The 20,840-nt window shown below is 35.2% G+C and overlaps 4 protein-coding genes and 1 pseudogene across 8 annotated transcripts; 2 read left to right on the forward strand and 3 right to left on the reverse strand.

Annotated features, from left to right (window-relative positions):
* Positions 1–751: 751 nt before the first annotated feature.
* LOC122535204 (elongation factor 1-beta') lies at positions 752–2,081 on the reverse strand. Its single transcript, XM_043666538.1, has 3 exons — positions 1,885–2,081; positions 1,054–1,484; positions 752–968 (listed from the first exon to the last, which is right to left on the reverse strand). Exons 1-3 carry the CDS (start codon positions 1,962–1,964, stop codon positions 814–816), a joined length of 666 nt encoding a protein of 221 aa, XP_043522473.1. The 5' UTR covers positions 1,965–2,081; the 3' UTR covers positions 752–813.
* A 732-nt stretch (positions 2,082–2,813) lies between these two features.
* LOC122535201 (NADH-ubiquinone oxidoreductase 75 kDa subunit, mitochondrial) lies at positions 2,814–6,392 on the forward strand. Its single transcript, XM_043666532.1, has 12 exons — positions 2,814–2,955; positions 3,173–3,370; positions 3,482–3,589; positions 3,724–4,089; positions 4,181–4,402; positions 4,464–4,599; positions 4,704–5,056; positions 5,151–5,336; positions 5,434–5,623; positions 5,696–5,871; positions 5,958–6,092; positions 6,167–6,392. The coding sequence occupies exons 2-12, from the start codon at positions 3,209–3,211 to the stop codon at positions 6,314–6,316; spliced, it is 2,184 nt and encodes a 727-aa protein (XP_043522467.1). The 5' UTR covers positions 2,814–2,955; positions 3,173–3,208; the 3' UTR covers positions 6,317–6,392.
* Positions 6,393–6,758: 366 nt separating this feature from the next.
* Positions 6,759–11,224, reverse strand: LOC122535199 (general vesicular transport factor p115). Of its 4 annotated transcripts, XM_043666528.1 has the most exons (13): positions 10,973–11,217; positions 10,718–10,877; positions 10,280–10,508; positions 9,585–9,841; positions 9,297–9,498; positions 9,069–9,220; positions 8,804–8,994; positions 8,544–8,716; positions 8,013–8,440; positions 7,727–7,907; positions 7,469–7,653; positions 7,017–7,376; positions 6,759–6,925 (listed from the first exon to the last, which is right to left on the reverse strand). In XM_043666528.1, exons 2-13 carry the CDS (start codon positions 10,793–10,795, stop codon positions 6,830–6,832), a joined length of 2,532 nt encoding a protein of 843 aa, XP_043522463.1. In that variant the 5' UTR covers positions 10,796–10,877; positions 10,973–11,217; the 3' UTR covers positions 6,759–6,829. The 4 variants fall into 4 exon arrangements, with proteins under 4 accessions (XP_043522463.1, XP_043522465.1, XP_043522464.1 ...); XM_043666530.1 differs by having other exon boundaries at positions 7,025–7,376; positions 10,718–11,224; XM_043666529.1 differs by having other exon boundaries at positions 7,007–7,376; positions 10,718–11,224.
* Positions 11,225–14,295: 3,071 nt separating this feature from the next.
* LOC122535205 (protein charybde-like) lies at positions 14,296–17,860 on the forward strand. Of its 2 annotated transcripts, none has more exons than XM_043666540.1 (4): positions 14,296–14,317; positions 16,892–17,075; positions 17,211–17,366; positions 17,460–17,860. In XM_043666540.1, exons 1-4 carry the CDS (start codon positions 14,311–14,313, stop codon positions 17,548–17,550), a joined length of 438 nt encoding a protein of 145 aa, XP_043522475.1. In that variant the 5' UTR covers positions 14,296–14,310; the 3' UTR covers positions 17,551–17,860. The 2 variants fall into 2 exon arrangements, with proteins under 2 accessions (XP_043522475.1, XP_043522474.1); XM_043666539.1 differs by lacking the exon at positions 14,296–14,317 and adding an exon at positions 14,799–15,335.
* A 1,370-nt stretch (positions 17,861–19,230) lies between these two features.
* On the reverse strand, positions 19,231–20,833 carry LOC122535195 (annotated as a pseudogene).
* Positions 20,834–20,840: the final 7 nt, after the last annotated feature.

Below are 20,840 nucleotides of genomic sequence, written 5' to 3' on the forward strand. Positions count from 1 at the left end.
AAACTATCTATTTGTAATATACATATTTTCATACCAATTTTCAACTGTTTAACTAAACAGTTAAACTTTCTAATTGATGATTAATAATCTACGATGTCAATACGATTAACTTACATATTTACATAATATGTTTGGTTGATATTTTTTGGTATAATGTAGTTTTACCTAGGAAGCTTTTAAACTGATATTTATAATTGTGAATAAAATATGTACTCAAAACTCCAAACATACCTGCATCATGTAGTCAAGACTTTTCAGTGTACTTACAGTACACTTTCTAGTTTCCCTTGTCAATGACAAAAATAATAAAAAAAATATAGCAGATATAATCGTGTACTCGATTAAAAATGAACGACTACAGCCTATTGTTTAGTTATCAATCAAAATCCTTATTTTGAACGATACACCTATTAGTATATTTACTATTGAAATTTTCTTCTGACAGAAGAAACAAGAGAAACGAAGAAAAATATAGGTATTATAATAAAACCAAATAAATTGATTCAAAACTTCTCAAGGAAAAATATATATACATACAAAACAAACTACATTCAAATTCACGTTGTTCAAGGAATTAATAGTATATATAGAGTAGAACATCCATCTTCTCTTTTCAAGTGTCTTACAAGTATAAAAGCAGCATATTCAAAATAAATAGTTAAAACTGTCGATCAGTTCAAATCCAGTGAAACCAGCAGTAGCATCTACCACCAAAGCTGCGATGATTCTTCTTATTCAATAACAAATTGTATATACAAACAATGATTATTATTTATTAAGTTTACAATAAAGATAATAGACAGAAACAATCGTTTATAGTTTATTGAATGACTCTATGTCCACAGACTGAACAAACTCCTCGAAACTTTCTATCTGTTCTATCAGCCAGTCTACAGAGACCTTGTCGTCCTCTATCACACACATTATCCTGAATTTGTGAATGCCATAGCCGACTGCCACCAATTTAGCTGAAAACACAATACGCATAAAATTGACAAGTCTGCCGGTAATGGAATCTGTTTATTTGATAATGAAAACAGGAAAATAATTTACATGCCGCCCAGACTAGACCATCCATCTGAATGGATCTCACAGCTTTCTCCATGGCATCCATGTCGGTCTCATCGTCCCACGGTTTAACGTCCAACACAATGCTGGACTTTGCGACAGGCGCCGGCTTTCTGGCCTTCTTCTCCTCGTAAGCTTTCAATCGTTCTTCCCTGAGCCGGGCGGCCTCGGCGTCTTCCTCTTCGTCTGACTCGAAGAGGTCCACGTCTTTATCATCGTCGTCCTCACTTTTGGCGGCTGTCACGTTAGCAGAATTATTGCTACTTAAGATAACAGGCGCTTTTCTTTCTCCCGGAAGGGTCTTTAAATCGTATGATTTGATGTGATTATACCATCGTAAAACGTGAGGATTCGAGGATGTTGGAACTTTGCCTAACGCTTCTAAGACTACTACATCCGCCTGAGTGGGTTGCCACCTTAAAAACACAATGAGCTTCGTTTGACATTACTATAGAAGTACACGCGTACGCTTAGCATATTTTTTTTTCTCGCGTAATGCAAAAACAAAAGGAGATACAGTGCGCATAATCTCTCACGTCCTTCCCATAATCACGATACGACGTCCACTCATATGTGTATGCTTCAATATACGCGGAATCAAGATGAACCAACGCACACTAAACGCGTTAAACACAAAATGCAACTCGTCAAATATAATTCAGCATATAGAATGTGGTATAAAAGTAAGAGAAATCGCGAAAGAGAGAAGGAAGAGAAAGTATTAATAGTTTGACGATCTCGGAATAAATTACGGCGAGCAAAGAACCACGTGCATCTCGTTATAGATCGTTCGTACGGACAGAGAGGTGCACTTACCCTTCGATGTAACTACGATCTGCTAAATAGGAATTTAAGTCTTTGATACCCTTGTCCGTTTTCAGATCGCCGATAGCCATTGCGGGGAAATTATAGGCAGAACCGGGACAATTGACTGAAGTTACCGATAATAAACTCCCCTCTGGCTCTCTCGCCGGAAGATATAGCTATATACAGCGAAAAGTTTGACGGTCCATTATTTCGTCGCAATGTGACGTCGTTCCGGTGTGCCATTCTTAGGGGAATAACGAAATAACTAGCGACCGACTTTAAATTGCGACTTCTTAATCGCGGGATTATTGTCAGACTCAAGACTCGCGATTGTTCTTATTTTACAGATTTGTCGGACATTTCTTTTCTTCATTTTGTTCTTTTTTTTTTTTTTAGAATTTTCTATGTTCTTGTTCGCAAAAGAAAAAGATCTTTTAATTTAATTCTTTTTCTTTTATAAAATCGTTTTATTCATAAAATCATTGTATTTATTTGAAAATTTAAGAAAAAGATATATAATCAATATATAATCGTATAATATATATATATATATATGTATATGCAATTCACAATGTTTTTAATTTTACAGATTCATTGAATATTTCTTTCGTTCATTTTATTTCTCTTTCCCTACAATTTTCTGTACTTGTTTGCAAAAAAATCTATTAATTTCACATTGTCTTCTTCTCCTTTTACAAAATCTGCAAATTTGTTTATTAATTGATTCATATATTTGATTGTTTCATTTCTTTGAGAATTAAATGAAAGACGATGCAACATATGCATACAATATATCTATTATATACGTACATTATATACATTTGAGTGCAGGCGTGAAGATTATTTTTTAATTACAACGTTATTTTTTAAATACAACGTACGTAATTAGACGACAGACTATTTATATCAAATTAATTTTTTCTAGCAGATGTCGCAAAGGACGTGTCACACGGTCTGCCAATATGCACTTGAATATGCGCGTTGTTTATGGTGAATTCTATTTTGGATTGATCTTGTAGATCATCCGTTCTAGGCGTTCCGAAGTTTTGGGAGAAGTTTCGTGGAACGGCCGGACATTTGGTAATTTTTCATATATCATAATATGAATTGACACATAATTTATATTTCGCATTCTATGATAATAAAGTATCTTTGTTATCTTTATGCTTGACATGTCCATTTAACAGTTATTAAGAAAAATACAAATATTTTATTGATCATTACGTTATCTAGATTAAATCAGGTTATTATGTTTGTTGTTGGAAGTTTGAAACTGTGACATTTTCTTACATAACAGCGTAACCTCAACGCGTAACGGGATAGTCGGACCAAAATGTTGAGATTACCTGTGATAAAGTTGACCGCAGGACTACAGAATGGTAGAATCCCTGTTGCAAGGTTGCATATAACGTCGTCGAAGTTACAGCAAGAATTAGTAGAAGTATTCATAGATGATAAGCCAGTTCAGGTTCCACCAGGAACAACCGTTCTGCAGGTACAAAGTGTAGCTTGCATCTTAATTTTGTATCTTATAACTTGACAAGCAAGATATTCAATGATAAAAATGTACTTTAAAGTTTAAACGTCTGCGTTTTTGTATGTTTAGGCAGCTGCCAAAGTAGGAGTAGAGATTCCAAGATTTTGTTACCACGAACGTTTAGCTGTGGCAGGAAATTGCAGAATGTGTCTTGTGGAAATTGAAAAACAAATAAAAGTATTTATATTAATTGATTTTATTATAATTACGTATATGTACATCTGTATGCATACGTAATGGATTAAATATTTTTATACTATGTGTGTTTATGTAATTATATTATTTGTAATCTATATCACATAAATATTCAGCCTGTTGCAGCTTGCGCCATGCCAGTGATGAAAGGATGGAGAGTAAAAACTAATTCGGATTTAACTCGTAAAGCTCGAGAAGGTGTTATGGAATTTCTATTGGTAAATCATCCCTTGGATTGTCCCATCTGTGATCAAGGTGGTGAATGCGATTTACAAGATCAAAGTATGGCGTTTGGTAGTGATCGAAGCCGATTTGTTGACATCAACTATACTGGTAAACGTGCAGTGGAAGACAAAGATATTGGTCCTCTAATAAAAACAATCATGACACGCTGCATTCATTGCACAAGGTGCATCCGTTTTGCATCGGAAGTGGCTGGTATTGATGATTTAGGAACCACAGGCCGTGGAAATGATATGCAAGTATGTTCAAAGAAAAGTACTTTTATATCATGTCTTGCTTTATTTGGACTGTTGTCTTGAAATTATATCCTGATATGTTATCTCTTAACAGGTAGGAACGTACGTAGAAAAAATGTTTCTATCTGAATTATCTGGCAACATAATCGACTTGTGTCCTGTAGGAGCATTAACGAGTAAACCATATGCTTTTGTTGCTCGCCCATGGGAGACACGACGTACAGATAGTATTGATGTTCTTGACGCTGTTGGCAGTAACATAGTGATATCACATAGAACGAATGAAGTTTTGCGAATTTTGCCAAGAGTAAATGAGGTACTGTTAACGCGATAATTGTTGATCAAATATATGTCTAATGATTTTTGACACTACGCAGGAAATAAACGAAGAGTGGTTGTCTGATAAAGCACGATTCTCTTGTGATGGATTAAAGCGTCAGCGACTTATAACTCCTATGATAAAGATTAATGGAAAGTTAGAGGCTGTTGAATGGGAAGATGCCCTCGTAGCAAGTATGTCGCGTTTATATTTCAAAATATCAATCCTTATGCTCTCTTTTGCCTTTCTTCAAAATCTGGCATTTCTTGTAACATCAAGATAATATGCTCTTTGTTAGCTGCCCGAGCTATTCAGGATATAGCTCCAAATAAATGTGCTGCGATTGCTGGAAAATTAGTTGATGCCGAGGCTCTCGTAGCTTTGAAAGATTTAGTAAATAGGCTTGGTGGTGAGGTTCTTGCAACGGAACAAAGCTTTCCAAAAGAAGGTGCTGGTATTGATATAAGAAGTAATTATGTATTAAACAACACAATTGCTGCTGTGGAAGAGGCCGACGTTGTGTTATTGATCGGTACAAATCCGAGGTATGAAGCACCATTGGTGAATACCCGCTTAAGGAAAGGATACATTCATGGTGAACAGACCATTGGTCTAATTGGTCCGAACGTAGATTTAACTTATGATTATGAAGTAAGTATAAAACCTGATAACACTTTGGTGATATATTTACACTTTCTTTTCGTTGTTGTTGATTCAAAATTCAATTAATTCATTTGAATATTAGCATTTAGGTCAATCTGCAGATATCGTAACACAGTTAAGAAACGGTACTCATTCATTTTCGAACACTCTGAAATCAGCTAAAAAGCCTTTAATCATCTTGGGCGTTGATCAACTAACGAGAAAAGATGGTGCAAAAATTTTGTCTGAGACGCAATTGTTGGCTCAAGCTTTGGGAGAAAATACGAAAGTAAGGGAAAAGTGATTAAAATTTGTTGTGTTTTATATATATTATTAATATGCATATAATATATGCATGTAATATCTGTATATATATTCCTCAATAGGCTCCTGAAGAGTGGAAGGTACTAAATATTCTTCACACAAGAGCGTCACAAGTGGCGGCTTTGGACGTGGGTTATTCATCGACCGTCGAGGAAGTTAAAGAACAACAACCAAAAGTTCTCTTTTTACTAGGAGCTGACGATGCAAATATCAAGAGAGAAGACTTTCCAAATACATGCATTATATACATAGGTACATAAAAATCGTTATTTTATAGTAGCAACAATGGTTAAACACGATCAACAAATTCGATTAACGATTTAGGTAGCCACGGTGACGAGGGAGCTTCGATTGCCGATGTTATACTCCCCGGAGCTGCGTATACTGAAAAGGTTGCGACATACGTAAATACGGAAGGTCGTTCGCAACAAACTTGCGCTGCAATCACACCACCGGGTATGGCACGACCGGATTGGAAGATTATACGGGCACTTTCCGAAGTAATTGATTGAACTTAACACGCGTTTATAAGAGAAAACTAAAAAACGCAAGAGCGAAAAGAGAATTAACAAAATAATACTTTCAGATTTGCGGAGTTCGTTTACCTTATGACGACTTGGCTGAAGTGAGATCTAGATTGGAAGAAATAGCGCCGCATTTAGTTAGATACGGTGTCGTAGAATCAGCTAACTACTTTGCTCAGGCATTGGAATTGTCAAAGGTAAGTAAGCATAAATAATATTTTAATAGTTCTATACTTGTTTTACCTTTTTCTTGTTTTTTTTTTTTTTTTAGCAAGTACCAGGTTGCTTATCCTCCAATCCATTAGAAGTTAAACAAGAGACATTGGATCAATTTTTCATGACCGATGCGATATCTCGTGCTTCGCAAACAATGGCAAAGTGTGTACAAGCAGTTATTAAGCAACGAGAATCTAACTTATAGATTAGGGATTTAAATTACAAACATAAATAGAAAGATATATTTTATAGTAGTTGTATAATAATATATGAGAATATATTAAAAATATGACACTTTTATTAAAAGATATGTAAATAGTATTTAATTTAACAGAATATACAGATTAAAAGTTAATTTCATGGAATATTAGAATTTTTATTTTTATTATCATATTATAATTGAAATGTAAATTGAATTAGCATTAAAATATCAATTTAAGTAAGTTATTGTAGTCGACGAATTTCTGTGTCGCGTTTTTAGCGTTTATTTAAATTCTTGCTAATATAAAAAACAACGTATGTATGAATACAAATAAATCCGATATCTCTAACTGATAGTATTTATAATTTATCGTATTATCACAATACATTGATTTATCAATATTTTGGACAACTAGGAAACGGCAATAAAAATATTATATTATAAATAAGAATCTCTTTTTGACTGCGTTATTTTATAGTTATATAAATTACTCTGTTATAATATCGTTCTGAATTTTTAAGGTGATATCAATCGGTCAATACGTTCGACGGAATTATTGCATTCTGCTTGATCGTCGGTATCCAATTCAATCGAACTTTCATCTGTCTCGATCTAAATGGAAAGAACAAATGTTAAAACTTACTACCTTATATCCGAGTGATTATTCAACGAGTGATATTTCAACAAAATCACCTTCGCGTACCTTCTCACCTAATGCAGCCAATTTTTCCTCGTAGCGCATAATTTTACTTTCGTCCTCTGCTAAAAGTTCCAAAAGATCTTCTTGGTCTTTCTTCAATTTCTCTAGTTCCTCGGACTTCTCTTTCAATTTACGTTCAAAGTCAGTTTCGTATTTCTTTACCATCGAAGCGTATTCTACTAAACGAATTTCCAACTCTGTAATCACAGTTTTATATTTCTCCGCCTCTTTTGTGCAACCTTCGTTGGTCGTGACGTTGATCGAGTCACTTTCTTCCGGCATCAAGTTCGTCTGTGCCGCGCGTAAAACCAAATTTTGATCCTTCAAGTGACTGATTGATGATCGAAGATCATGTACTTGCGCCTGCATCATATAAAATACCATATCAATTATCAAACACTATTTTATTAAAATTATAGAGCAATACTTATGATCATGTGTATTATATACTATACTTCAAGTTCGTTCTTTTCTTTGACAAGTGATTCCGTGAGTTGGTTTAGCTTTTGTATCTGAGAACTTTGTTCTCGAATGACGTCTTTATATTGAGTTATCAAAACAGAGTCTGGCAATATCGGTGTCGCGATCTCGTTTTTTTGATGCAAGCTACTTCCATCCAGAACCGACTTTATAATCACTCCTATAAAATACACAAAATCGTAACTTTTATATAAAGCGAAGAAAGGGGGATCATAAATACGAATAAAAATCACCTTCTAACGTTTTCGATAGTCTACAAAATTCATGGTCTAGTAAAAGTTCCGAAGGATTCTTTGCTGAAGGTTGAGGATGTTTTAAAGTTCTAGAGTACACCTCGTGTCTAGCAAGGCCACCAATAGCATCTTGAAACCTTTCTAATCCGATTCTATTTTCGATTAAATTACATAGCTTTTCCTAAAAGGTAAAAGAGAAAATATAGCCGTATAATCGTTGGCATGGAGTATTCGTGCAAAATATGTTCTACTTCTTCTTTAATTGTGTTTAATCTCATGGTATTACCTTTGTATAATTAGAAATACTGTTGTCATTGAAATGCACGCACAATCCAATAAGCATGGCGCACATACTTTGCAACAATGTCTCTTGCAAATCATCGTTATTCTCTTGCGACGACAATAAAGCTGTTAAATAAGCTATAGACGAATCGATAAGCAGGAATGATTTAACAGCAGCTAGACAGTGCGCAGTCCATCTGCAAAGTAATATTAGGAGACCTAATTTGCACTGTGCTTTACTGCCCTGTTGCAGTAGCATGACGCATTGTTGCATTAACGTCACTGGCGGCTTTCCGATATTTGTTGCGAGTAGCACGCGCAACAGTTGTTCCTTCTGCGTGTTGTCCTCGATCAATGCATAGGACAGTGCCACGGCGGAAAACCAATTTGACAAAGAATCCGAGGAAAATAAACCTCCACATAACAACTGTCCTAGCAATATTACGTTCGTAAGATATTTCTGGTTCGAAACACGTCGAAATACCACGGAGAGAAAATTTACAGAACAAATGAACGAGGATAGTTTTCTACAAACCTGTCGTTAACGATGGCACTTCGTTTCCCTGGGGTAACAAAGTCTGAATAAGCTGACTCTGGCCCATTTCATTCTTATACAAAAAACATTGGAAACAGTAGAGAACGGAACATCTCAAAGCGAACGATTGTTTTTCGTTTACCATGGACATGAGTAAGACAACGATCGCTGGCCTAAACAAATGACATAAAAAATGTTTAAATGTATTAATATGATGAATCAATGGTATTTGAAATACGTGATATATGACGCGAAGATACCTAGGAGGATTGCTGGGTGCCATTACTTCAGCCAAAAATTCTTGGTTACTGGAATTTCCCCTAATAACCTCAGCCACTGTATTAATGGTTTCAGTCAATACATCTGCAGGTACGCCACTAGCCATCAATATGTTGCAAAGAGCTTGTAGAAGACCACAAGCTCTCATAATCCGTTGACAATTTGATACTGCCTTTACATACACACGAAATAATGTGAAAAAGATCGGCTTTTATATGTTGTATATTTATATATCTGGGAAATTACCTGGGCAGGTCCACTCGGTGCCACTAATGCCCGAATCACTTGAACCATACAATGAACATTCGATACCTTTTGTGGGCTCCATGTGCTTAGGGGATTATCGTCATGTTCGGACGATATTTGAAACATTGGCGTTAATTTTTGAATATAACTACCTAAAATAACAAGTGATAATAACATTGTACTATTTACGTTACGTCACAGTCGACGTAGTAAAATATATGTACGTACCTTCTTTAAAAAAATTCTGATTACTTATATTACCCCTTAGAAGATTTAACATTAACAACAAACAATCTTCCACGACAATACCACCTTCTACATTGCCCTCTTGTGCGATGACATCGAAAATGCGGTCAAATGCATTTTCAAACGCGACAATTTTCTGAATATTTGCATTGCCTTTCGTTAACTGAATAAGAAGTAACAAGACCTGTGACGTCATAAAATATAATTGTGAATTATTGTACATAAACGAAATTACTGACGCTTACGCACAACATTTCAATGAAAATGTACATCGTTACGTATGACTTCTCTGCTATCACCGAGGAGATCCATCAGTTTAGAAACACCCATGGGACTGACTAAGATTATTTCTTGAATATCCTTTAATCTGTTAGTTGACAAATGCATCAGTAACTTTATCGCTGGCCACCTGACTTTGAATTCAAATTCTTCTAAAAGCGCCAGAACTAATCCAACGCTATCTGCATTTTTGATGAATATTTCCGTGAATTGCTCTCCTACTTTGTTGTTGGGTCCATGTTTATCCACTGAAAGTAATATTCACATGAAAGTAAGAGTGAAATTTACATTTTACAAGATTAATTGGATTAGGTTGTCCCAAAAATTTCTTTCGTATTATTATATATAATGAATAATGTATGCGCAATACTTGATGTTTCACATCATGTTATTGAATTATATACCATCCACTCTGATTTATTATTTTTCTCCGCCTCTTTGGAAGCTTTATAATCTTCTTTTCGAAATTCCTGGGGTTTGCTAATGAAATATTGTTCAAAATGCAATTGAACCAAATTTTTTGCTGCAGATAATTTTTCATTTTTTAAATAAAAGGATAAAGTAATCGAAAGGAGAAAGAAACAAATGAGAATGAATCATAATTCATCAATATGACATAAAATACACATGCGTGCATTGTTCATCAAAAAAACGAAACTAATTCATGCACACACGTATCTCTTTACCTTCCTCGTCGAACGTTTTGGGACTTGTTATGTTGCAAAGTGTATCAAGGGCCAAACCAATGATCTCGCAGTCAGTTCTATCCATTTCTAAAATCTGTCGCAATGCGTCCATACCCTGGGCTCCTACCTCGACGCGATATGTGCGTGAAAGAGCTTTGAGCGCTCGACAAGCATCTCGTCTGTCGTTCAACAACGTCGACGACTGTAATCTGTCCACCAGTCGCTCTACCTGTATCGCGTGATAATTTTAATAAGAATGCGAGTACAGAAACGAAGGGCCGCAAAAGACACGAAGATAAAATGTGTTGCAAAAAGTTTAAGGGGGTTTAATTCTTATTTTTCTAATATAAACGCTGTCATTGTTGCGCGGCTACCATGTGTTGCAGCGCAGGAGGGAAAAGGAGGAAAACATAAGACAAGCTGAGAAGTTTGAAATACCGTGTCAGCGCCTGATGGCTCGTTCTCCACAGATGCAGAACCCAAGACGGACTTCAAGCTGCTTTTAAAGTATTCCATTCTGTTGCAACTGGCGATTCAAAAATTGTGAACTACACGTCACGACGCGACAGCGTCGACACTCTCCATTTAATCAAACTCACTGAAACAAACGATGCTCAATAGAGGGCGTTGATCAGGGGACGATTCTCTCGGCACAAACTGGAAGTCGAGTGACCTTGGGAAAGATTGACATACATGCCTCGATGCGTATGAAAATTTCCAGTCGGTCAGCGAGACGTTTGACATTTTGTTTAGTGAGAAATTTCTTGAAATTTTGTGTGCTTTTTCATTTCGTACGATTTTCTTTTGCTTCACTGCGTCCCTCAATGATTTTACGAAGCAAAGACCCAGTTTTAAAAACGCAATAAAACGAATAATACTTCCCAGTTTTTCTTTGTAGATGAGGTTTGATCGATTCATAGAGATTGAACCACGTTAGTGCCACGTAGCGGCAAAACGATGAAATTACTGTTTCTGTTTTGTCGCGTGTTGTTTGTTATACTGCACTATATCCATTCTTGGCACGCAATAATATAGTGGAGGTTTACTTCTTTTAATTGATAATATTATGGTAATTAACATAAAAATACAAGTATTATTTTATTTAAACTTTATGTACAATAAATTGTCGAGCTCTTGCTTTTCCAATTGATTTCAAATTGAATTTCACTTGGTTTGCCGCTATTTGTTTTCATCCTTTTTTTTTCTTTCAATCGACGTTACACCACTGGTCCAGTCGGTAAAGAAAAGCTGTGCGCGCACTACACAATTGAGAAGGTGCTACCATCTGTCGAAATTTGTGTCTTTATGTCTTTGTGTCTTTATTCTTTCAATTCTAGACTAAGGGATGCTTAGATGACAGCATCATCTGCATGCAAGCAGTTCTTTAGTGACTAGATTTAGCGGCGATGTTGATGAAAAGAAATGCAAAATAAGTGAGATTCAAGTTAAAATCAATTGGATAGAATAAAAAAACAAACGCTCAGAAAAACCCCTTCGTTTTACGTAAAAGTTAAATAAAATAATATCTGTTGCACATGTCTTTTTGATGAAAATATACTATCTAATTTATATAAATTGGATATATTGAGCAAAAATAGATCGTAATTGTATATGAAAACAGCTAATAGCTCTCATTCTCTCACAATCAGTTACTCAGTTACTCTTTCTTGCTGAGAATATTCAGCAAATAAGAATTTTTCGATGACAGATCTAAATTGAGTGTAATTCTTATATCTATAATGAGAAAATAAAACACTTTGATTTCTTTCGAGGTCGGTAATTCAGAACACCTGAGACCTAAAGTTCCACTTCGTAACAAGTCTATTCTATCCTTAGCCAATGATCAAAATCTAGGCAATCCTCATCGGCATTACATCATACGAAAAATGAATCGAAGAAGCTATGTTTTATTGTTCGCTTCGAATTAAATATTCTTCTACCAATATACAGGGTGTCCTGCAACTAATGGTACTACCGAGTAAGAGGTGATTCTACTTGGAAAAAAGGGGTCAAAAAGAAAGAATAAAATTTGTTCGTTAAACTCTTTTTTCCCGAGAAAGTCGAGTATAAAAATTTGCCAAGTATACTTGAAGTTAGTTAATTTCGTAGTGAACAGGCGCAACTAATCGACACGAGGATATTCACTTATTCTATGAGTAAAAATAAGTGAATAGTGAATAAAATGTTTTCGTTTCAGGTGTCATTCTCAAGAAAATAGGCTTCGACTATGTTTCATTAAAAATTACCTTGGTACACGCGTGCCTGACAAATTTTCAAATTCGATTTTCTCGAAAACGAAGCATTCTGCAAAAAATTTTATTTTACATTCTTTACTTATTTCCGCACCTGTTTAATTATTTTTTCCTGTCACATTTAGAATCAGCTAAATTCAAGTATACTCGATAAACCTTCAAACTCAATTTCATTTCATTGTTTCAGCAAAAACATTTTGTTCTTCCTTTTCGAATCATTTTTTGACATGGAATCACCTGCTGCCCGGCATCATTATTTGCGGGATACTCTGTATACACAACACAAATACATATGTAGCTATCTTGCCACTACATTTTGCCATCGACATTGCAAACAAACAGGTATTATGTACACACTTATACGCATTATACATACAATGTATATAAGTTAAATTACTTAAAATTATCCGTCAAGAAACATGGAAATAAAATGTATACACATATGCACGGAAATAAAATGTACACACACACACACACGCGCGCGCGCGCGCGCGCTAGAATTATAATCGCCAAGTGTATATAAGTGTGATAGAAAAAGAATCATATCGCTTATGTTGTCAATTCTATTTTTACAGAGACTAGATAAAGAGTAAGGCGGCAACAAGAACAAAGTATTTGAAATATAACTAATTGTAAGTGTATCGCTGTATTTAAATATCGCGTGCGTGTATTTTGTTTTATTCTTTACTTACAAAAAGTAAAAGAATTAAAAGATGTTAATTCAAAGATTTTATTACAACGAGATAAAATGTCGCGATGAAAAACAAACGCAGGACTATATTAATGACCTGGAGTTTGATAAAGCTTTCACGATTTCTTCATACAAGATACAATAACTAAATTCACATTGTTCTTTTTCATCGCTCCATTTGAAATGAGAAACATCAATTGACAAACCATATTTTGTTGATATTTTGGCTTAAACAGTTTTATTTTTGACACACGTATGTAAACATAAATTAACGAAAAAATGAAATGAACAAGTAAAAGGATAAGTTTTTTATTACTTTCATTTTTACCAATAAACAGTTTATTATATATATTCATCGTATTTATTACATTCGTTGCATGTTATTTTTCGTCTTGATATATTGAGTGATTTACGTAAATTTTTCCTAATCATTGGCGCGATAACGTATATTTTGGACATTAAACATTAAAAAAAAAATAGAATAACGATTTTGCTTCTTCACTTTGATTTCATAATATCAAAAACAATAACAATGTTTTTTGTACAAAATTATGTGAAATACATTGGTAACTAGTTAACTTGGTTTTATACTCGAGGATACGTACATTTTATACATATGCACGTGCATACGTGCACGCATACTTACACACATTATCGAAAAATCTAGAATACTTATACTTACGAATTATGTATGTATGATTTTCGTTCTAGAGAATCATTTACAAACATCGATGCCAGTTTTATTTCACATAGAGATGTAAGAATTAAAGATAATAAAATATTTGTTCTATATATGTGTGCTTACAAAGATAGACATACATTGCCAATACAGGAAAAAAAAGAAAAAACGATATTGACGACCTACCTTAAAGATAGACGATAAAGAAGAAAAGTATCTGAACAGAATATATATACATAGGCGCGCGCATGCTGTGAGTACATATCTACATATGTAACGTATCTACATGTAAATGTAAATTAAAAAAAATTGGATAAAAGAACGATTAAAGCTACTTATCGGACAATTGATTTTGCTTGTAGAAAAACATTGAAAAGCAAACTTGTCAAGCGTGCGCGTGCACGTGTACATGTGGGGTAAGTGATAATTAATCCAAAGTAATTACAAGATAGATACAACGGCGATCAGATAGAATGAAACTAATTTTACGATCAGCCGAATGTAAACTAACTATCAACGAATCAGCGACGATCGTAACGCATAGGCAACAAAAAAAAGAAAAACTATAATAATCGCTCAAGGAGATGACAGGAATTGGAGAAAGAAAACGGAATGAAATAAAGAAAAGAAGGATGGTAACATCGGGAACGTCAGTAAACTATTGTTGGAATTATGTTGAAACGGGCTGTTTAGGTCGTTCGTTCCCCGATCGGGAGAGATGTCGAAGGAAAGCGGCATTACCGAAACCGAAGATAACCGAACGACGGGAAACGGAGACAGCCGAAGCGGGTGCAGTGCGAAACGTCACGTAGCTGGTGTTGCTAGGCGGTCTGTCGAGGAGCGGTGGAAGGGAAAAATGACGGTGGGAGGGGAACGTTAGTATAGAAGCCGCGTCATCGTAGATCGGCAAATCAGTTGTCTCGGTGCAGCGTATAAGTACGACTGTTTTATGTTTCTGTCACTGTACGGTGACCGTAGGCTCCCAGTGAAAGTTAAAGAGAAAGGACTGTTGCCGGTGCTGCAGTTGTGCTATTTGAACGATCGTCCAAAGTGACCAAAGTGACTTCGTTCTGCTGTAGAAAAAACTTGTAAAAAAAAAAAAAAAAACAAAAGAATCCCCATTGAGAATAGAAAATCATCACGAAACTTGCAATATACATATTTCCAACGCTAAAGAAATATAATCTGCCTATTAGTTACGCGTTACAAGAAGGCGGTGTTGTGACATTACACAGTCGTTCCGTGTCTATCCGTGACTGACTGCGTGTTTTTCACTCTTTCACTTTCTCTGTCTCTCTCTCTCTCTCTCTGTGTGTACATATATATTTTGTGTGTAGGCGCGCGCGCGCGCTACTGCCTTTATTTGTGCGTAACATCTCTCGAAGATGGAAGTTCTACCGTGTCCCGTGAATGTGAATTTTAATAATACGAGAGGTACAGTCTTTGTTTTATTCTTCGATCATTATTCAAGCGAGCCGATGCAGACACTGCTTTCCTTTCAGTTGCTTTAACTGTGTCATGTCTCACGTACGCGGACAACAGCCGATGGCAACCGATCGAAATTGCTTCAGCTGATTTTCCAGATCAGCTGACTTTTCACAGAATAAACGAATGGACGAACGATTCAAGTCACACTTGAATAACCGTTCGATCGTTAATGTTGCATCACCTGAAATGCGAGGCGGATAATTGCTTACGCAATTGAGCAAAATTTTTCCTTTTTTTTTCTTTTTTTGTATTTTTCTTTTCCGAAAGAAAAAGAGGAAATATATTTATTTAATGATAAAGTGACAAGCAAGCAATAATGTTGCGCGGAACAGTTTAGTTTCGAACAAGTTGTCGCTGTTCAAAGTTGGTTGTCGATGAAGCCGGCCGGCACGTACGCCGTACACTCGACCTGCATATACACGAAAATGTTCTCTAGACGCATGCGCGATTAGTAAACGTAGCCAGTTGAACGCGTCTCTAAATTGTTAGAGGCACGCAGCACAAGTATTTTATAATAACGTTGAACAACAATAGCGATAATTATAATTCTAGTCAGTTGTTGCAAGGAACGATAATCGTAATCAACGGATTGTTTTACATATGATTATTTTGCAAATTAACACATTCGCGACCGGCGATTGTAGGGTGAGACGCTTGGCTGCACGCAAACATAATTTCCAAAAGTCTGTGACTGACATGAGTACGCGAGAGATTATCGATAGAAGTATCAGACTCCTTATCGCTTCTTATTAGTTTGATATTTCTTTGTTTGAAATTTGCGGATCATCCGTGTCCAGCTATCGTTTCGAACGACTCAAAATTAATAAACGCATCCGTTACTCACAAAATTATCATCTTCTTCAATAGTAAGGGTTTCTTTTAAATAATTAATGTACAAATAGAATATAATATGCAACCTAATAAAAAATTGAAATAAGGACAATTTTGATGAAAAAAAGGAGATGAATAATCAATTTCTTCTTACCTGTTAAGCGAACACGTAATAACAAGTATTATCACGTGTTCACTTCGTATACTTGATACTGCTAACTACAATCAGCGATATTATTACAGTTTGGATAATTGCATTATTGTTCACTTCCTTATTGAATGTCCATATATTTATGAGATTACATTTATTATGATACAGATATATTTATAATATTGAAATGAAAATTGTATTCCAACCATCGGCTGTTATCTAAGCTTTACGACTGGCAGGAGCGCCAATTTTAAAATGTAAAATGTACATTGCACTCAGTTAACAAATTTAAAATGATGTAGAACTGCGTTACCGGCATTCAGTTGAAGAATTTGAAATGACGTAAATTACGTTATCAGTCGTGAATGTGTTAATTGGAATCAGAGACGAGATGTAGCTGAAGAATTTGACAGAGCTCGTCAGACTCTCCAACACGATAGCGATAATTATAATTATAATGATAATTATTGGTTGGAGTAAAGATAATCGTAATTAACGAATTGTGTATTTTGCATATCAGCCGAAATTGTGGCTGAAGAATTTGACGGGGCTTGCCAGGCTCTAGCAAAACGAGTGGAAGTTGAACTGAGGAGAGCGAAACACGCGCAGTTAGCATGCGGGGAGGTTTTGCTGCCAGACGACCTCTTACCTAGAATAGCTAAAACTGTACTTAGCATGGCCGAAAATGAACCTTGTGGTCTAAGGTAAACTGTTGTTGTCAACTTGAGCTGATTTGACAATTGTTCTCTCGCTTCTTTTCAATAATGATTGTACCATAAAGATTGTAATATTTTCATTACAGAGGTTGTACCATAAAGATTGTAATATTTTCATTACAGAGGTTGTACCTTGTTCATTAGTTTTGAGACCGACAGCGTGTGCAGGAAACTGTCCAAGATACAATGCGACCCTAACACAGTGTCTACGTTTGAAATTTATTTGACTTTGAAACAGGATCACACGTCCTGGCACATACTGTTGCCTCAGTTTCTGAAGTGAGTCGAGCAGCACTCGTTAACGAACGATATAAACTTAAAAGAAACTCAAAAGAAACCTGTTTGTTAATTTGTTTTGCTTTTTCTTTTCAGAAACCTGACGCGGGGAGGTACCATTATGATCAGCAAAGACTTTACTTTGGAGAAGAAAAAACTGTACAGATCGTATCAGCAGACACAATAAACGAATCCCGCGACATCTCGAGAGCCATTGATTGATTGTCTTGATAAATGTGATTATTCCAAGCTATTTTCTAGTTATATGTAGGCCGTGATGTGGCCGTATTTTTACTTTCCATGCAAAGTGAGCAAATCAGTTTTTCTGATACGCCGCGTATACTTTGCGATATATTTTATTTAGAGGTAGCTATAACGAAAGGAAGCAATGTTGTGAGGAGAATAAACTGTGAATGTAAAGAGAAGACGGAGAGGCGGGAAAGGGTGGAATACGAAAGGCGTTTTGACAATTGTGATAGTAAAGCTAAAGATAAAAGGATTCGCAGATCGTTTCTTTACGTTACGATTTCTAGATTTTGAATATCTCTTGGCGTTTGCAATTCGTTTTAAACACTGTTGTTCTTTTTTTCTATACGCGAGAATTAACATATCCGATCAATCAGTGCTGCAAATTAGAATAGTTCTTTTGTGAAATTTGAAAACATTTTGCGATGTAAACTTCTAGATTCGCGTAGGGAGACATTCTCTCTTAGGAGATGCAAACTTTATCTTCGTTCAACGAAGAAATGATTCGTATAAGACTTGTAACAGTAGTTTTCCTGCGTTTCTACGTAACAATGCGGTAAAATTAAAATCAAGTTTTCTTGATTAGAGTAGCAAGAACAATAACAGTTAAACTGTGAAAATATAGTAATAAGAATAGATGCATAGTTTCAAAAGTACCAATGGACATCTAAAAATATTGACGCAAACAGATTTCTAGAGTTTCCTTCTACGATGTAACATCTTTTACTTATATTAATCGTCAGTTGATATATTTATGCATCTATCTTTTTTATATATTTATAGTGTATGTGTATAGTCTCATTTTTGAATATTTCAATTTTCAATGTTTCAGTGTGATCTTCTTCTTTTATGGGAAGTTTTAAAATTCTTAGGTATCGATTTCTGAAAATATTGCGATACATAAAAAAGTAAAAAAATAAAAAAAATTACGATTGACGCAAAATACGAATCCGTACGATATTTTATTATTTTATTGATTATACATGCAATATTCGCAATATCGACAAAGTTGAGGAATAATTTATTTACGATATCTTATTGTCGGTTTATCATCATCATCATCATCATCAATCATCATCATCATCATCATCATCATCATTATCTTGTAAATTTATGTTATTTTTAATAAAATATGCTTAATATTTTATTAAAAACGAAATTATTTAATATTTTATTAAAAACGAAATTTAAAAACGATTGCATTGAAAGAGAAAAGGAAAAAAGTGCGTAGGATCATCCGTATGTGACTTTATAAGACTGATCAGCGTTAGAATTTCAAGATAATCTTTGTACGGGTATCAAAGTATTTAGAAAACTGATATAAGATATAGAAAGTTGAGACGTTGAATGGAGCATCGCATTCAAACTTGGATTGTAAAATAGTTGGACGCAAATTTCATGGATTAAGAGCAGTTGAAAGTCGAACGTTCTCTCTGCGCCTGTTACAACAACAATAAAGAAATTTGAAAAAAAGAAAGAAGCCCGTTGTTTGTGATTCTATTGATTACGTAGGAGTAATCAAAGTACAAGACGCTATTACGTATATTTTGTACTTCGTTAAAGACATTGTATGTGTGCGTGTGAAGTAGAGAGAAAGGAGGAGATTGAAATGGAAAGAGAGTTATATGCATGAGCGCGCGTACGCGCACGTATTTAATTTTTTTTATATTTGATACATTGTTGAATATTGTTTGCTTAGAAAGAAATGTGGCGGAAGTTGAGAGACAGGAAATAAACATTGTATTTGATATGTATTTCATCTTTCTCCTTTGATCGGTTCATATTCATTTAAATTCATTCATACATTTAGTATTTGTTTTGCAAAATTTGTCGCAACAAATATAATTTTTATTCGTTCCAAGTTACATATCGTTTTTTCTTTTTTGAGCATATCGTTCAACTTGATCCGAACTTGTGATCCTAACTTGATTCTTAACTTATCTTAATAACGAGCAAATATTTATTTCGTTGTTTCACTTGTTTCAGTCGAGACGTTCGTTGCGTTCTGATGAAATTGTACACGAGATCTTTATCCTGCAAAATGATACGATTGTTTTACGAAGTTTTAATTTTTTTTTTTTTGTTGTTCGAAAGTCTCGAGCTTTTATGAAACAACAGTGAAACTTCCAATTCGATCCACTTTTCTCTCCTTTTGTAAAATTTCAACTAACTTTATCTATCTGAGATTTGTCGAGGCAACGGTGGTATCGTTGTTGCTGCTGCTGCTGCTTCTTTTTTCCATAGTAAGACTTTCATCTTACTTCAGATTCTTCGACGATCGGCGAGCATTTTTTATTTCTTGTTGCTTCTTACTATTGCTATTGTTATCACCTTCTTTTCTTTTCATTATCTTCGGAAATAAATCAGCTTTATTCCTTTTATCGAAACGATCTTTCTTTCTTTCCACTGATAAGTCTACATTACGTTGCTCATGCACGAACGAAGAACAATTGTTCGTTTTAGAGTAACCATTTGCTGTTTTGCTCTCGTCGACTACTCCATGTGGTCTCAGTTTCGGTTTCGGTTCTAAGTTCACTGTCCCTTTTTCCTTCTTTTCTTTTAATTTTTCCTTGATACGCGATCTTGATTTTGTTTGTTCTTGCACGAGTTTTGCTGCATGGTTGTTCAATGGCTTTGTAGCAGCTACCAATGGAAATTCAGAAATAAATGCTTGCGACTTTTGGACAAAAATCTGCGACACGTTTCCAAATATCCAAGAATCGATGGGCGAAGGATGGGGTTCAGCGTCGACCATCAAATGCATCATCCTTCCAGTTGTATCCTGCTTCCAACAAGGATCCAACCTGGCAAACACCCACTGAAAAGAAAAAGAGAGACAGTAAATGACGAAATTAGAAAGATCTAGATAGGCATTTGAATACTCGCATTGAACAACCGTAGCCAGGCCACACGGCAACATTCACCGCTGAACTCGAACAATTTCTTCTTCAAACAATATCTTTCAAACGCAATTGCGACTGCCCTGTCGACAATATCTTCGCGGATGCGGGCAATCCGATGTTCTTTTAATTGATCTTGCACGAAATCGTGCCAATTTGGCTGTTGGACGTCTTGAGGAATCGGATGTAACATACTTGGCAATTGACACTCGTGCCAATTAGATGTAAGATTTATTCCTCTTCCGCCAGATTCACCTGGCGATTTATTCCTCTCTCGTTTATCTTTGCCTCTTTTGTCTGAATAGAAGAATATTCAACTGTAATTCACTGA

Source organism: Frieseomelitta varia, unplaced genomic scaffold, assembly GCF_011392965.1.
Source record: "Frieseomelitta varia isolate USP_RPSP 00005682 unplaced genomic scaffold, Fvar_1.2 scaffold_681, whole genome shotgun sequence".
Taxonomy (NCBI): domain Eukaryota; kingdom Metazoa; phylum Arthropoda; class Insecta; order Hymenoptera; family Apidae; genus Frieseomelitta; species Frieseomelitta varia.

Bases quoted from the DNA above. Each gene is read 5' to 3' on its own strand.
- LOC122535204 (XM_043666538.1), bottom strand. From the start codon at position 1,964: ATGGCTATCGGCGATCTGAAAACGGACAAGGGTATCAAAGACTTAAAT. The intron at 1,485-1,884 runs GTAAGTGCACCT...TGTGTTTTTAAG, and splicing joins GATCGTAGTTACATCGAAGG to GTGGCAACCCACTCAGGCGG. The intron at 969-1,053 runs GTAAATTATTTT...TTGTGTTTTCAG, and splicing joins TGGTCTAGTCTGGGCGGCAT to CTAAATTGGTGGCAGTCGGC.
- LOC122535201 (XM_043666532.1), top strand. From the start codon at position 3,209: ATGTTGAGATTACCTGTGATAAAGTTGACCGCAGGACTACAGAATGGT. The intron at 3,371-3,481 runs GTACAAAGTGTA...TTGTATGTTTAG, and splicing joins CAGGAACAACCGTTCTGCAG to GCAGCTGCCAAAGTAGGAGT. The intron at 5,624-5,695 runs GTACATAAAAAT...TTAACGATTTAG, and splicing joins TACATGCATTATATACATAG to GTAGCCACGGTGACGAGGGA.
- LOC122535199 (XM_043666528.1), bottom strand. From the start codon at position 10,795: ATGGAATACTTTAAAAGCAGCTTGAAGTCCGTCTTGGGTTCTGCATCT. The intron at 9,842-10,279 runs GTAAAGAGATAC...TATTACTTTCAG, and splicing joins CAAAACGTTCGACGAGGAAG to TGGATAAACATGGACCCAAC. The intron at 7,377-7,468 runs GTATAGTATATA...TATATGATGCAG, and splicing joins AAGAAAAGAACGAACTTGAA to GCGCAAGTACATGATCTTCG.
- LOC122535205 (XM_043666539.1), top strand. From the start codon at position 15,287: ATGGAAGTTCTACCGTGTCCCGTGAATGTGAATTTTAATAATACGAGA. The intron at 15,336-16,891 runs GTACAGTCTTTG...TTTGCATATCAG, and splicing joins GAATTTTAATAATACGAGAG to CCGAAATTGTGGCTGAAGAA. The intron at 17,076-17,210 runs GTAAACTGTTGT...TTTTCATTACAG, and splicing joins AATGAACCTTGTGGTCTAAG to AGGTTGTACCTTGTTCATTA.